The 14,390-nt window shown below is 30.9% G+C and overlaps 1 protein-coding gene and 1 long non-coding RNA gene across 4 annotated transcripts; both read left to right on the top strand.

Annotated features, from left to right (window-relative positions):
- Window positions 1-2,256: 2,256 nt before the first annotated feature.
- LOC123712462 lies at window positions 2,257-5,472 on the top strand. Of its 3 annotated transcripts, none has more exons than XR_006754090.1 (4): window positions 2,257-2,491; window positions 3,140-3,349; window positions 4,299-4,500; window positions 5,233-5,472. It is a non-coding gene; the product is annotated as an uncharacterized LOC123712462 (long non-coding RNA). The 3 variants fall into 3 exon arrangements; XR_006754091.1 differs by lacking the exon at window positions 2,257-2,491 and adding an exon at window positions 2,815-2,885; XR_006754092.1 differs by lacking the exon at window positions 2,257-2,491 and adding an exon at window positions 2,904-3,030.
- A 3,743-nt stretch (window positions 5,473-9,215) lies between these two features.
- On the top strand, window positions 9,216-12,395 carry LOC123712459 (leucine--tRNA ligase, cytoplasmic-like). Its single transcript, XM_045665559.1, has 4 exons — window positions 9,216-9,403; window positions 10,025-10,234; window positions 11,181-11,415; window positions 12,156-12,395. Exons 1-4 carry the CDS (start codon window positions 9,227-9,229, stop codon window positions 12,362-12,364), a joined length of 831 nt encoding a protein of 276 aa, XP_045521515.1. The 5' UTR covers window positions 9,216-9,226; the 3' UTR covers window positions 12,365-12,395.
- The last annotated feature ends 1,995 nt before the right edge of the window (window positions 12,396-14,390 follow it).

The raw sequence follows: 14,390 nt of genomic DNA, 5'->3' as shown, positions 1-14,390 counted from the left end.
ATATTTTGGAATGTCGTAAATAAGGATCATAAAGTAGCATTTAGGTCGTAACTCAGTCTTTGTGTTTCTCACGATACCATAAATATGTCTATTGTGAAAAAGGCACTAAATAGAACCAAAAAAAAACATACACAAAACACGTGCTACAACCTAAAAGAAATGGCCACAAAAAATTTCACCAATATTGACTTAGTTACTAGTAAAAACCGAACAAACAAACCCTTCATCCATCCACGCAGGTTTGCGTACTATAAAGACTTTTTATTGCCATAAAACACTTCTTATAACATAAATAATATAAATGCATTTGAATGCTGTGAAAACTCCGCTCTTGGCATTCATGGTCATGCAACATTAAGGCAATTATATATATATATATATATAAAAATTTAATGGAATTCTTAATTTGAATATTTTTTGCGAATTTATTTATCTATGGCGTACAACTTTTAAAATACAAACGTGTTCACACATTTTACATAGAAATCTCATCATGTGTGTAATGTAATCAACGGTATTATTTTTATAGGAACGTTCATGTGATATATAAAACTAAAACATACATTCAGTTTAAAAAAAAATTCAATCAAATCACACTTATATACATAAATGAATGAAATCCCAAGATTTCATATTAAAAAAAATTCAAAAGTACGAATTTATCGTTAAAATTGAAGATCTATGTAAAATCTATGTTCTAAGTAAATAAAACATTTATATGTTTAATTTTAATGCGCTCTGTCGCCGTATAGTTCCTAATACTTTTCCATATTCGCGTTCGCATTTACCTCTAAAATTAAGTAAATCCTCGAATACTCATAATTAATTGGTTAGCTTGCTTTACCTAGACTTTTTAACACCTGAATCTACCAAAGTATTGTTAAGACTGCTGGCACGAGTTCACTTGCTTCTAAATAACACCGAGATATTTGACAAGATTTTAAAAACCATTTCAGCGTAATATTCACTAAAATACAAATTCAATTATTATTATCATAAACGCGCCAAAATGTTTTTTCTGGCCAAGATGGCGTCGCATGACTCACATGTAAACACATGAGGAATTATTGATATTTTTACTCATATAAATACGTATTATGAATCTATAAAAAAAACCAGCAAATAAAACTCCATGATAGTATTAATATTAAACAAGATATTATCAACATGTATACGTCATTGTCGATTCGACTAATCTGTTCTGTGTCGCGTAACTGACATATAAAAATCTATATTTTAACTGTGTTTTTTTAGATAAATTATTATTATACCAGTAATTTTACTGTTTAACGCCTTTTAAAGTCATGTTTTAGATAGATTACTCTTAACAATACTTTATTTTTCACTGTCATCTGTCAAATAGGCTTTTCGATAGAGTATTGAATTTTATAGAACTACTAAGAAGCGTCTACAATGGTCCTATAGTAGTAGCTTTTTAGTAAGTTCAGAGTGCAGGTGTTAATAATTCCATAGAATTAGAATATTCGAGAATAAACTCCACAAGTTAAAAAATAAACCAAATTTAACTAGACACCATTGTTGCCATCATTGCGGCCAAATAGTTATCTATTGTCGAATGGACCTTATCCATAAACCCATGTCATTATATAAAATATCTGACAAAAATCCTTTACCAAAGGTTTATGAATAAGACGAGATTTTGACATTGATTACAGAATGTACTGAGATTTAAAACATACTAGAATATCCATGGTAGGTAAGATTTATTTCCTTTAAACGACAACAATAGCTAAACTAAGCAATTTTTAATGAAAACATTCTGATAAAATTAGGTTAAAATAAATCAATTAACATAAAAATCGTCTCGGAACTTATTTGTTGACATAAAAATACGATATAATGTTGCAATTTTCTAATCATTTCATAATTAACAGGGACATATACATATGTAAAAGCTCAATTCATTCTGTAACAGCCGCACTACGGCTTTTTTCTGCGATATTATTTTATACTAATTTCAATATAAGTATTAGTCTAGCATTTAGTTTAAATCGCGGAAAAAACTCGAGTGCGGCTTTAACTTAAATCACAACGCGGTTATTACCCGCAAATTAACGTACGTAGTCGTACGTTATGTGGGCCCGTTGGCGAATAGTTTGTCAAGCCCCGCCCCTTCGGCTGATTCGACGGCGCTACGCGGTTTCTCTTTAGGTACATTCATCGCTGGTAGATTTAGTATGAACACTTCCTTCTTGAATAATTGGCCTACATTTCTTCCGATCAGCTAGAAAAAAAAAGCGGGTGACATTGATATAGTGGCAATGAAAGCCAGTAACTATTTAATGGAGGCCGCCCATTCTTTCCGTATCTACCTCAAGAATCACTGCGCAGTCCGAAAGCCTAAAAAAGGCGAAGCGCCCAAACCGGAGCGGAAGCCGAATAAGACGGTGATATGGGTCGCTAAGGAGTGGGACCCGAGGACCCGAAGTGGCAACATATCATTTTGAGTACGCTCAAGGAGTTAAATGGGGTAACTATACTGTTATAACGTAATTAGTTTCGCTTGATTTATTTATTGTGTCCTCAAACATTGTGCAAAGCAATTTAAGATTAGCGTGCGATTATCCCTTTGTCTATGTGCGTATTTAACACTCGCTCGTACGGTGAACGTACATTGTGAAAACCGGCCGAAGTCTGATCGACTACTTGTCTATTAGAAAAAACATACGGTCACGAAAGAGATAGAAATCTGTGGCTAAGACCTCAAAGTTTATACTGCCATTGGCATTGTCAAACATTGTAAAGAATTAACAAAAATGAGATTAAAAAAAACATGTCAAACTTTATATACACACAAAAATTAGTTGGGAATTAATTTATTCAAATTACAATTAAAAGGAAATATAAAAATATATCCAGTTAAAGTGAGTTGACGAAAGCTTGACGGGAAGTTAGAAAACACATTAACGTCTTCGTCTAAGTTTTTTAATGGCAATAATAACGAAAAGTTATATTTGTGAAAATTATTTAAATAGTAACTTATTAGTTCTAACCTCGTAACGCTTATTGGTATAAAAAATTATATAAAAACTGTTTATTTTATACCATATTTATATATATATATATATATATATATATATATATATATATATTCAACATCAAATCATTATGATTGCAGCCTTCAGGTCTCCCCGATAACAAAGTATTATCAACAAAACTTTCTGCTATAAACGATCTTAAAAAATATATGAAAAGAGTGATGCCATTCGTTCAAGCCACAAGAGATAATCTACAAAAGATTGGTCCCGAAGCACTCTCTGTTGCCTTGCCCTTTGATGAGGCCCAACTGCTTGAAGATAACAAACAATATCTGCTGAATACTTTGGATGTAAGTATTTGTAGGCTTAATATTTACTGCTTCGTATAAATTATTTATATTATCAGTAGAAAATATAATATGTTTATATGAAAAGATATCAAGATTGGCTAGCTTAAATAATCTACAATTACATTGTATTTATATTATTTAAGCAGGTAAATTAATAAAACTAACGATGCGATATTAATGTTCATATTACTTCGAGTATTTATTATGAAGTTAATTTTTTATAGCTTAGTCTGTTTCGAAGGACCAAAATAATTCTTTGACAATTTAAATAATCATTTAACGCATTAGTAACATTTTTAAAGTTTTGAATATTTTATTAATGCATACAGTTATATACCGGACTTAAGCGATAGGCTGCTATGTCGGGGTTCCATTTTGAATTTTTAGTATGTTTGTAATCGGGACCTAAAGAAAACAAGAATTAAGAAGAAAAATGTTTTTATTTTATTTGAACCACATAATTAGGACAAACAGGATATAAATTGACATACATACGTTAAAATATAAAAAACAATTTACATTACTATGAATAAAATAACATAAACCGAAGTTATTTTATCGTAGGCGTCGTCGAATGCCGCCTGAAGACCTATTTTCTTTGCTTTTATAACAGTTAAGACTGTTGTTGATTCTGGTAGGTCTTTGCCAAATCACAGCATTTTTATTTTCGATTAAAAGTCTTTGATAATATTTAGTTAAAACTCGTGTTCTCTTGTTACGTGAAAATTACAAATTTCTAGTAATTATAACATAATTGAAGATAAATCAATAATATTCACTGCGTACGTAAAACAATTCTACCCAAAACACGTTTGAACTTGTCGTTAACCAAAACGGACAGTTTATTGTATACAGATCGTCTAAAAAAAACAATTTGTTACAAGACTTTATACGTCATCGGAGATTTGTTTAAATAATTGGATTATTGTATAATTTTCTGAATCAACAGCTTGACGCAATCGAAGTCAAACATACAGACAGTCCTGATACTCCAGAAAAAACGATAGAAGACTGTGCGCCTGGACTTACAGTGACCTTCACCAAGCCCACACCGATGAGTGGATTGTTTACCATTTCTGTGACCCTGGTAGATGGGGATACGGTTGAGAAGATTAAAGCCAAGATCGCTAAAGAGATTAAGGCTATTAAAGGTTAGTAAAAAATGGTTAAAATAAATCCAAGCTTATGTCATTTTCAGTGGGTCCAGTGTTTTAACTATTCTAGGAAATATTCTCTAAGGATTCACTTGGATTGACAGAGTGTTTGTGGCTTAAAAGCAAATGGGAGAATTTCTGTGTTTGTTTGTATTAAAATAATATAATATTTTTGTGTAATGAAATAATGAAAGTAAAATTTGATAAAGTTCGTTTTATTAAAATATAAACGCAATTTTTTAGACAACTCGACGTTTCTTCACAGCAGTCGCGTTCAGCGACTGCTACATGAACTTGTCAAATAAATTTGATATAAAGGTTATATATAGGCCATCTATTGCTGGGAAGTATGAAGCAGTCAGCTGTAATTTTTTAATTGTCTTGCTATGTATTGTGTGTTAATTATTATGTATACGTTAGTTTACTTTCAAATTATTTGATTACGATAGTAAGAAATAACTATTAGTATGTAAATTTAAAATACAATTTATTTTAAACACACAAATACAGTATTTACAATATTTTTAACATGCATAGTATTAATATTAATAATTCAAAATGAATAAATAGAAAATTAAAACAAATTTGGTCCCTGTGGCAGCATTTCCTCGCTGTAGTGTGTGTGGTATATCTACCAGGCGCAAGCTTAAATCTTTAATTTAGTTAAATAACTATTATATTTATATAATTAAATTGAAAACCCTGAAAATATTTTTTATTAACTTTCAGACATAAATGCTCTAAAGCTGTGGCGATATCTTGATCCGGCGTTAGGTCCTCGCAAGATTCCAGTAGCAGGCGATCACGTGACAAAATGCGCGGAACTCGTCAATGGCGATGGTATACGCGTACACGTGGAAGCGTCGCGTATAGGACTCGTTCAGAACGGAACGAATATTGACGTCGGCTTACAGTTTGTGTATACTTATGATAAGTGATTGTTTTCAGAAATATATTTATTTATTTTTATAATAAGTATTTTATTTTGTTAGTCCTTTATTTGTTTCGAGATTTTAATACTTCGAAAAGTGGTAAGAAACGTAAGAAAAGTTTCTAAAATTCTTTGTACAATTTTATTAAAAAAATAATCTTTGTTTTTACGGTTAAGTTTAGAAATTTATTGGTTAGTTTATTTGTTGTAAGCACTGAATACAGTTGTGAATTTCCAACATGCCTTTAGGCACATCAATGTGTAAGTAAGCATTTTGCGAATGTATATGCATCTGCATAAAGTATTTCATGACGAAATATAGTATTGCCATCAGAAGAGCTATAGATTTACGTTTTGTTCATTTCTGTCTCATCGCATTATGTGTATGTGTGTGTATCTCATGTTAAATGTTTTATTAAAATTTGATTATATAGTCGCAAGGAGTTATAATGGGTTAAAAAATAAAAGAGCTGCAATTTTATATTATATTTAAATAACATATAAACGTTTATTCACATAAAAATGTTTAACATCGCGAAAACGATATGGCGGCGATCCCCGGCGGTCGCAGGCTATGCGAACGCGAAATACCTAAATAATCCAATATTTACACACTTATATAATACAAACACATATAAAAAAACGATTTCCATAGCTGTGATTTAGGGCTGATCCTTGATTTACCACAAACAATTTGATTAAACAAAATACAGTGTAATCTGTATAACTCGCACCTCGTTAAATCGACATCCTCAGTGGGTCGCAAAAAAAATGCCATTCCTTTCCGCTGAACCTTTTAAGTGTGCGGTATCTCGAATTATTTAGACGTTGCTACTCGAACAAAATGTTATTTCCCTCCGAAATATTGATAATACATATTTATACTCTCTAAAAACGGACAAGTCGGAGTTAATAAAATATATTGACGTCTTACTTGGCATTCCCCGAAATAATAACAATTAAAAAGAATGTTCGGGGTTCGGAGTATTGTTATTGTCATTGTACATAGTTTAAATCAAAATAACGGATTTGTTTAGTGTACAGTTTACTTCATTAATATGTAAAAATATATACAACAAAACTTATTTGAATTGTGATTCAAATTCGACTCTACAAATGGAAAAATACACATAGAAATCGCGGCTTCGTATGTCGAAATTTCAGCAGTCAAATCATATGTATCTAAGTTCTTGTTAAGTTGAAAATCTCGTTAGCATTTCCCTTGACATTCGAGTTATAGAGATTCCATTGTATTACTAAATTTATTTAAAATGCAAAATTAATCTACTATTTCGAGGCGACAAACATGAGTGAAAAATTGTAACTGCCTTTGACTTTGAATAAAATTCTTGCTTAATAAGTAAGAAAATATATTTTGGAATGTCGTAAATAAGGATCATAAAGTAGCATTTAGGTCGTAACTCAGTCTTTGTGTTTCTCACGATACCATAAATATGTCTATTGTGAAAAAGGCACTAAATAGAACCAAAAAACTAAAAGAAATGGCCACAAAAAATTTCACCAATATTGACTTAGTTACTAGTAAAAACCGAACAAACAAACCCTTCATCCATCCACGCAGGTTTGCGTACTATAAAGACTTTTTATTGCCATAAAACACGTCTTATAACATAAATAATAGAAATGCATTTGAATGCTGTGAAAACTCCGCTCTTGGCATTCATGGTCATGCAACATTAAAGCAATAAAGTAAAAAATGATTATGTTATTTAGAAAAGTCCTTCCAGTCACGAAAATCAGGCCTCTTTACTGACATAACTATATCTGATTAGAATCAAGCAATAACTTTTATATTCCTGTTTTGTTAAATAATTATTATATATATAAAATGGAATTCTTAATTTGAATATTTTTTGCGAATTTATTTATCTATGGCGTACAACTTTTAAAATACAGACATGTTCACACATTTTACATAGAAATCTCATCAGGTGTCTAGTAATATAATCAACGGTATTATTTTTATAGGAACGTTCATGTGATATATAAGACTAAAACATACATTCAGTTTTAAAAAAAATTCAATCAAATCACACTTATATACATAAATGAATGAAATCCCAAGAGGGCGGCTTCGCCTTCATATTAAAAAAAAATTCAAAAGTACGAATTTATCGTTAAAATTGAAGATCTATGTAAAATCTATGTTCTAAGTAAATAAAACATTTATATATTTAATTTTAATGCGCTCTGTCGCCGTATAGTTCCTAATACTTTTCCATATTCGCGTTCGCATTTACCTCTAAAATTAAGTAAATCCTCGAATACTCATAATTAATTGGTTAGCTTGCTTTACCTAGACTTTTTAACACCTGAATCTACCAAAGTATTGTTAAGACTGCTGGCACGAGTTCACCTGCTTTATAAATTTTAAATAACACCGAGATATTTGACAAGATTTTAAAAACCATTTCAGCGTAATATTCACTAAAATACAAATTCAATTATTATTATCATAAACGCGCCAAAATGTTTTTTCTGGCCAAGATGGCGTCGCATGACTCACATGTAAACACATGAGGAATTATTGATATTTTTACTCATATAAATACGTATTATGAATCTATAAAAAAACCAGCAAATAAAACTCCATGATAGTATTAATATTAAACAAGATATTATCAACATGCATACGTCATTGTCGATTCGACTAATTTGTTCTGTGTCGCGTAACTGACATATAAAAATCTATATTTTAACTGTGTTTTTTTAGATAAATTATTATTATACCAGTGATTTTACTCTTTAACGCCTTTTAAAGTCTAGTTTTAGATAGATTACTCTTAACAATACTTTATTTTTCACTGTCATCTGTCAAATAGGCTTTTCGATAGAGTATTGAATTTTATAGAACTACTAAGAAGCGTCTATAATGGTCCTATAGTATATAGTAGTAGTTTTTTAGTAAGTTCAGAGTGCAGGTGTTAATAATTCCATACAATTAGAATATTCGAGAATAAACTCCACAAGTTAAAAAATAAACCAAATTTAACTAGACACCATTGTTGCCATAATTGCGGCCAAATAGTTATCTATTGTCGAATGGACCTTATCCATAAACCCATGTCATTATATAAAATATCTGACAAAAATCCTTTACCAAAAGTTTATGAATAAGACGAGATTTTGACATTGATTACAGAATGTACTGAGATTTAAAACATACTAGAATATCCATGGTAGGTAAGATTTATTTCCTTTAAACGACAACAATAGCTAAACTAAGCAATTTTTAATGAAAACATTCTGATAAAATTAGGTTAAAATAAATCAATTAACATAAAAACCGTCTCGGAACTTATTTGTTGACATAAAAATACGATATAATGTTGCAATTTTCTAATCATTTCATAATTAATAGGGACATATACATATGTAAAAGCTCAATTCATTCTGTAACAGCCGCATCACGGCTTTTTTCTGCGATATTATTTTATACTAATTTCAATATAAGTATTAGTCTAGCATTTAGTTTAAATCGCGGAAAAAACTCGAATGCGGCGTTAACTTAAATCAGAACGCGGTTAATACCCGCAAATTAACGTACGTACTCGTACGTTATGTGGGCCCGTTGGCGAATAGTTTGTCAAGCCCCGCCCCTTCGGCTGTTTCGACGGCGCTACGCGGTTTCTCTTAAGGTACATTCATCGCTGGTAGATTTAGTATGAACACTTCCTTCTTGAATAATTGGCCTACATTTCTTCCGATCAGCTAGAAAAAGAAAAAGCGGGTGACATTGATATAGTGGCAATGAAAGCCAGTAACTATTAAATGGAGGCCGCCCATTCTTTCCGTATCTACCTCAAGAATCACTGCGCAGTCCGAAAGCCTAAAAAAGGCGAAGCGCCCAAACCGGAGCGGAAGCCGAATAAGGCGGTGATATGGGTCGCTAAGGAGTACCCGAAGTGGCAACATATCATTTTGAGTACGCTCAAGGAGTTAAATGGGGTAACTATACTGTTATAACGTAATTAGTTTCGCTTGATTTATTTATTGTGTCCTCAAACATTGTGTAAAGCAATTTAAGATTAGCGTGCGATTATCCCTTTGTCTATGTGCGCATTTAACACTCGCTCGTACGGTGAACGTACATTGTGAAAACCGGCCGAAGTCTGATCGACTACTTGTCTATTAGAAAAAACATACGGTCACGAAAGAGATAGAAATCTGTGGCTAAGACCTCAAAGTTTATACTGCCATTGGCACTGTCAAACATTGTAAAGAATTAACAAAAATGAGATTAAAAAAAACATTTCAAACTTTATATACACACAAAAATTAGTTGGGAATAATTTTTATTCAAATTACAATTAAAAGGAAATATAAAAATATATCCAGTTAAAGTGAGTTGACGAAAGCTTGACGGGAAGTTAGAAAACACATTAACGTCTTCGTCTAAGTTTTTTTATGGCAATAATAACGAAAAGTTATATTTGTGAAAATTATTTAAATAGTAACTTATTAGTTCTAACCTCGTAACGCTTATTGGTATAAAAAATTATATAGAAACTGTTTATTTTATACCATATTTATATGTATATATTCAACATCAAATCATTATGATTGCAGCCTTCAGGTCTCCCCGATAACAAAGTATTATCAACAAAACTTTCTGCTATAAACGATCTTAAAAAATATATGAAAAGAGTGATGCCATTCGTTCAAGCCACAAGAGATAATCTACAAAAGATTGGTCCCGAAGCACTCTCTGTTGCCTTGCCCTTTGATGAGGCCCAACTGCTTGAAGATAACAAACAATATCTGCTGAATACTTTGGATGTAAGTATTTGTAGGCTTAATATTTACTGCTTTGTATAAATTATTTATATTATCAGTAGAAAATATAATATGTTTATATGAAAAGTTGTCAAGATGGGCTAGCTTAAATAATCTACAATTAAATTGTATTTATATTATTTAAGCATGTAAATTAATAAAACTAACGATGCGATATTAATGTTCATATTACTTCGAGTATTTATTATGAAGTTAATTTTATAGCTGTCTGTTTCGAAGGACCAATAGAATTCTTTGACAATTTAAATAATCATTTAACGCATTAGTAACATTTTTATGTTTTTTATACACCAGACTTAAGCGATAGGCTGCTATGTCGGGGTTCCATTTTGAATTTTTAGTATGTTTGTAATCGGGACCTAAAGAAAACAAGAATTAAAAAGAAAAATGTTTTTATTTTATTTGAACCACATAATTAGGACAAACATGATATAAATTGACATACATACGTTAAAATATAAAAACAATTTACATTACTATGAATAAAATAACATAAACCGAAGTTATTTTATCGTAGGCGTCGTCGAATGCCGCCTGAAGACCTATTTTCTTTGCTTTTTTAACAGTTAAGACTGTTGTTGATTCCGGTAGGTCTTTGCCAAATCACAGCATTTTTATTTTCTATTAAAAGTCTTTGATAATATTTAGTTAAAACTCGTGTTCTCTTGTAAGGTGAAAATTACAAATTTCTAGTAATTATAGCATAATTGAAGATAAATCAATAATATTCACTGCGTATGTAAAACAATTCTACCCAAAACACGTTTGAACTTGTCGTTAACCAAAACGGACAGTAGAATGGGTAAAGGAAAAACCTGTACTTTATTGTATACAGATCGTCTAAAAAAACAATTTGTTACAAGACTTTATACGTCATCGGAGATTTGTTTAAATAATTGGATTATTGTATAATTTTCTGAATCAACAGCTTGACGCAATCGAAGTCAAACATACAGACAGTCCTGATACTCCAGAAAAAACGATAGAAGACTGTGCGCCTGGTAGTCCACATGTCAACTTTATTGCGGAACCTGGACTTACAGTGACCTTCACCAACCCCACACCGATGAGTGGATTGTTCACCATTTCTGTGACCCTGGTAGATGGGGATACGGTTGAGAAGATTAAAGCCAAGATCGCTAAAGAGATTAAGGCTATTAAAGGTAAGTAAAAAAAAAATGTTGAAATTAAATCCAAGCTTATGTCATTTTCAGTGGGTCCAGTGTTTTAACTATTCTAGGAAATATTCTCTAAGGATTCACTTGGATTGACAGAGTGTTTGTGGCTTAAAAGCAAATAGGACAATTTCTGTGTTTGTTTGTATTATAATAATATAATATTTGTGTATTTGTAAATAAATAATGCAAGTAAAATTTGATAAAGTTAGTTCTATTGAAATATAAACGCAATTTTTTACACAACTCGACGTTTCTTCACAGCAGTCGTGGTCAGCGACTGCTACATGAACTTGTCAAATAAATTTGATAGAAAGGTTATATATAGGCCATCTATTGCTGGGAAGTATAAAGCAGTCAGCTGTAATTTTTTAATTGTCTCACTATGTATTGTGTGTTAATTATTATGTATACGTTAGTTTACTGTCAAATTATTTGATTACGATAGTAAGAAATAACTATTAGTATGTAAATTTAAAATACAATTTATTTTAAACACACAAATACAGTATTTACAATATTTTTAACATGCATAGTATTAATATTAATAATTCAAAATGAATAAATAGAAAATTAAAACAAATTTGGTCCCTGTGGCAGCATTTCCTCGCTGTAGTGTGTGTGGTATATCTACCAGGCGCAAGCTTAAATCTTTAATTTAGTTAAATAACTATTATATTTATATAGTTAAATTGAAAACCCTGAAAATATTTTTTATTAACTTTCAGACATAAGTGCTCTAAAGCTGTGGCAATATCTTGATCCGGCGTTAGGTCCTCGCAAGATTCCAGTAGCAGGCGATCACGTGACGAAATGCGCGGAACTCGTCAATGGCGATGGTATACGCGTACACGTGGAAGCGTCGCGTATAGAACTCGTTCAGAACGGAACGAATATTGACGTCGGCTTACAGTTTGTGTATACTTATGATAAGTGATTGTTTTCAGAAATATATTTATTTATTTTTATAATAAGTGTTTTATTTTGTTAGTCCTTTATTTGTTTAGAGATTTTAATGCTTCGAAAAGTGGTAAGAAACGTAAGAAAAGTTTCTAAAATTCTTTGTACAATTTTATTAAAAAATAATCTTTGTTTTTACGGTTAAGTTTAGAAATTTATTGGTTAGTTTATTTGTTGTAAGCACTGAATACAGTTGTGAATTTCCAACATGCCTTTAGGCACATCAATGTGTAAGTAAGCATTTTGCGAATGTATATGCATCTGCATAAAGTATTTCATGACGAAATATAGTATTGCCATCAGAAGAGCTATAGATTTACGTTTTGTTCATTTCTGTCTCATCGCATTATGTGTATGTGTGTGTATCTCATGTTAAATGTTTTATTAAAATTTGATTATATAGTCGCAAGGAGTTATAATGGGTTAAAAAATAAAAGAGCTGCAATTTTATATTATATTTAAATAACATATAAACGTTTATTCACATAAAAATGTTTAACATCGCGAAAACGATATGGCGGCGATCCCCGGCGGTCGCAGGCTATGCGAACGCGAAATACCTAAATAATCCAATATTTACACACTTATATAATACAAACACATATAAAAAAACGATTTCCATAGCTGTGATTTAGGGCTGATCCTTGATTTACCACAAACAATTTGATTAAACAAAATACAGTGTAATCTGTATAACTCGCACCTCGTTAAATCGACATCCTCAGTGGGTCGCAAAAAAAATGCCATTCCTTTCCGCTGAACCTTTTAAGTGTGCGGTATCTCGAATTATTTAGACGTTGCTACTCGAACAAAATGTTATTTCCCTCCGAAATATTGATAATACATATTTATACTCTCTAAAAACGGACAAGTCGGAGTTAATAAAATATATTGACGTCTTACTTGGCATTCCCCGAAATAATAACAATTAAAAAGAATGTTCGGGGTTCGGAGTATTGTTATTGTCATTGTACATAGTTTAAATCAAAATAACGGATTTGTTTAGTGTACAGTTTACTTCATTAATATGTAAAAATATATACAACAAAACTTATTTGAATTGTGATTCAAATTCGACTCTACAAATGGAAAAATACACATAGAAATCGCGGCTTCGTATGTCGAAATTTCAGCAGTCAAATCATATGTATCTAAGTTCTTGTTAAGTTGAAAATCTCGTTAGCATTTCCCTTGACATTCGAGTTATAGAGATTCCATTGTATTACTAAATTTATTTAAAATGCAAAATTAATCTACTATTTCGAGGCGACAAACATGAGTGAAAAATTGTAACTGCCTTTGACTTTGAATAAAATTCTTGCTTAATAAGTAAGAAAATATATTTTGGAATGTCGTAAATAAGGATCATAAAGTAGCATTTAGGTCGTAACTCAGTCTTTGTGTTTCTCACGATACCATAAATATGTCTATTGTGAAAAAGGCACTAAATAGAACCAAAAAAAAACATACACAAAACACGTGCTACAACCTAAAAGAAATGGCCACAAAAAATTTCACCAATATTGACTTAGTTACTAGTAAAAACCGAACAAACAAACCCTTCATCCATCCACGCAGGTTTGCGTACTATAAAGACTTTTTATTGCCATAAAACACTTCTTATAACATAAATAATATAAATGCATTTGAATGCTGTGAAAACTCCGCTCTTGGCATTCATGGTCATGCAACATTAAGGCAATTATATATATATATATATATAAAAATTTAATGGAATTCTTAATTTGAATATTTTTTGCGAATTTATTTATCTATGGCGTACAACTTTTAAAATACAAACGTGTTCACACATTTTACATAGAAATCTCATCATGTGTGTAATGTAATCAACGGTATTATTTTTATAGGAACGTTCATGTGATATATAAAACTAAAACATACATTCAGTTTAAAAAAAAATTCAATCAAATCACACTTATATACATAAATGAATGAAATCCCAAGATTTCATATTAAAAAAAATTCAAAAGTACGAATTTATC

The sequence above is a fragment of the Pieris brassicae genome, chromosome 7, assembly GCF_905147105.1.
Source record: "Pieris brassicae chromosome 7, ilPieBrab1.1, whole genome shotgun sequence".
Classification (NCBI taxonomy): domain Eukaryota; kingdom Metazoa; phylum Arthropoda; class Insecta; order Lepidoptera; family Pieridae; genus Pieris; species Pieris brassicae.
The sequence above is the reverse complement of the archived record's forward strand: the minus strand, read 5'-3'. Positions and strand labels throughout refer to the sequence as shown.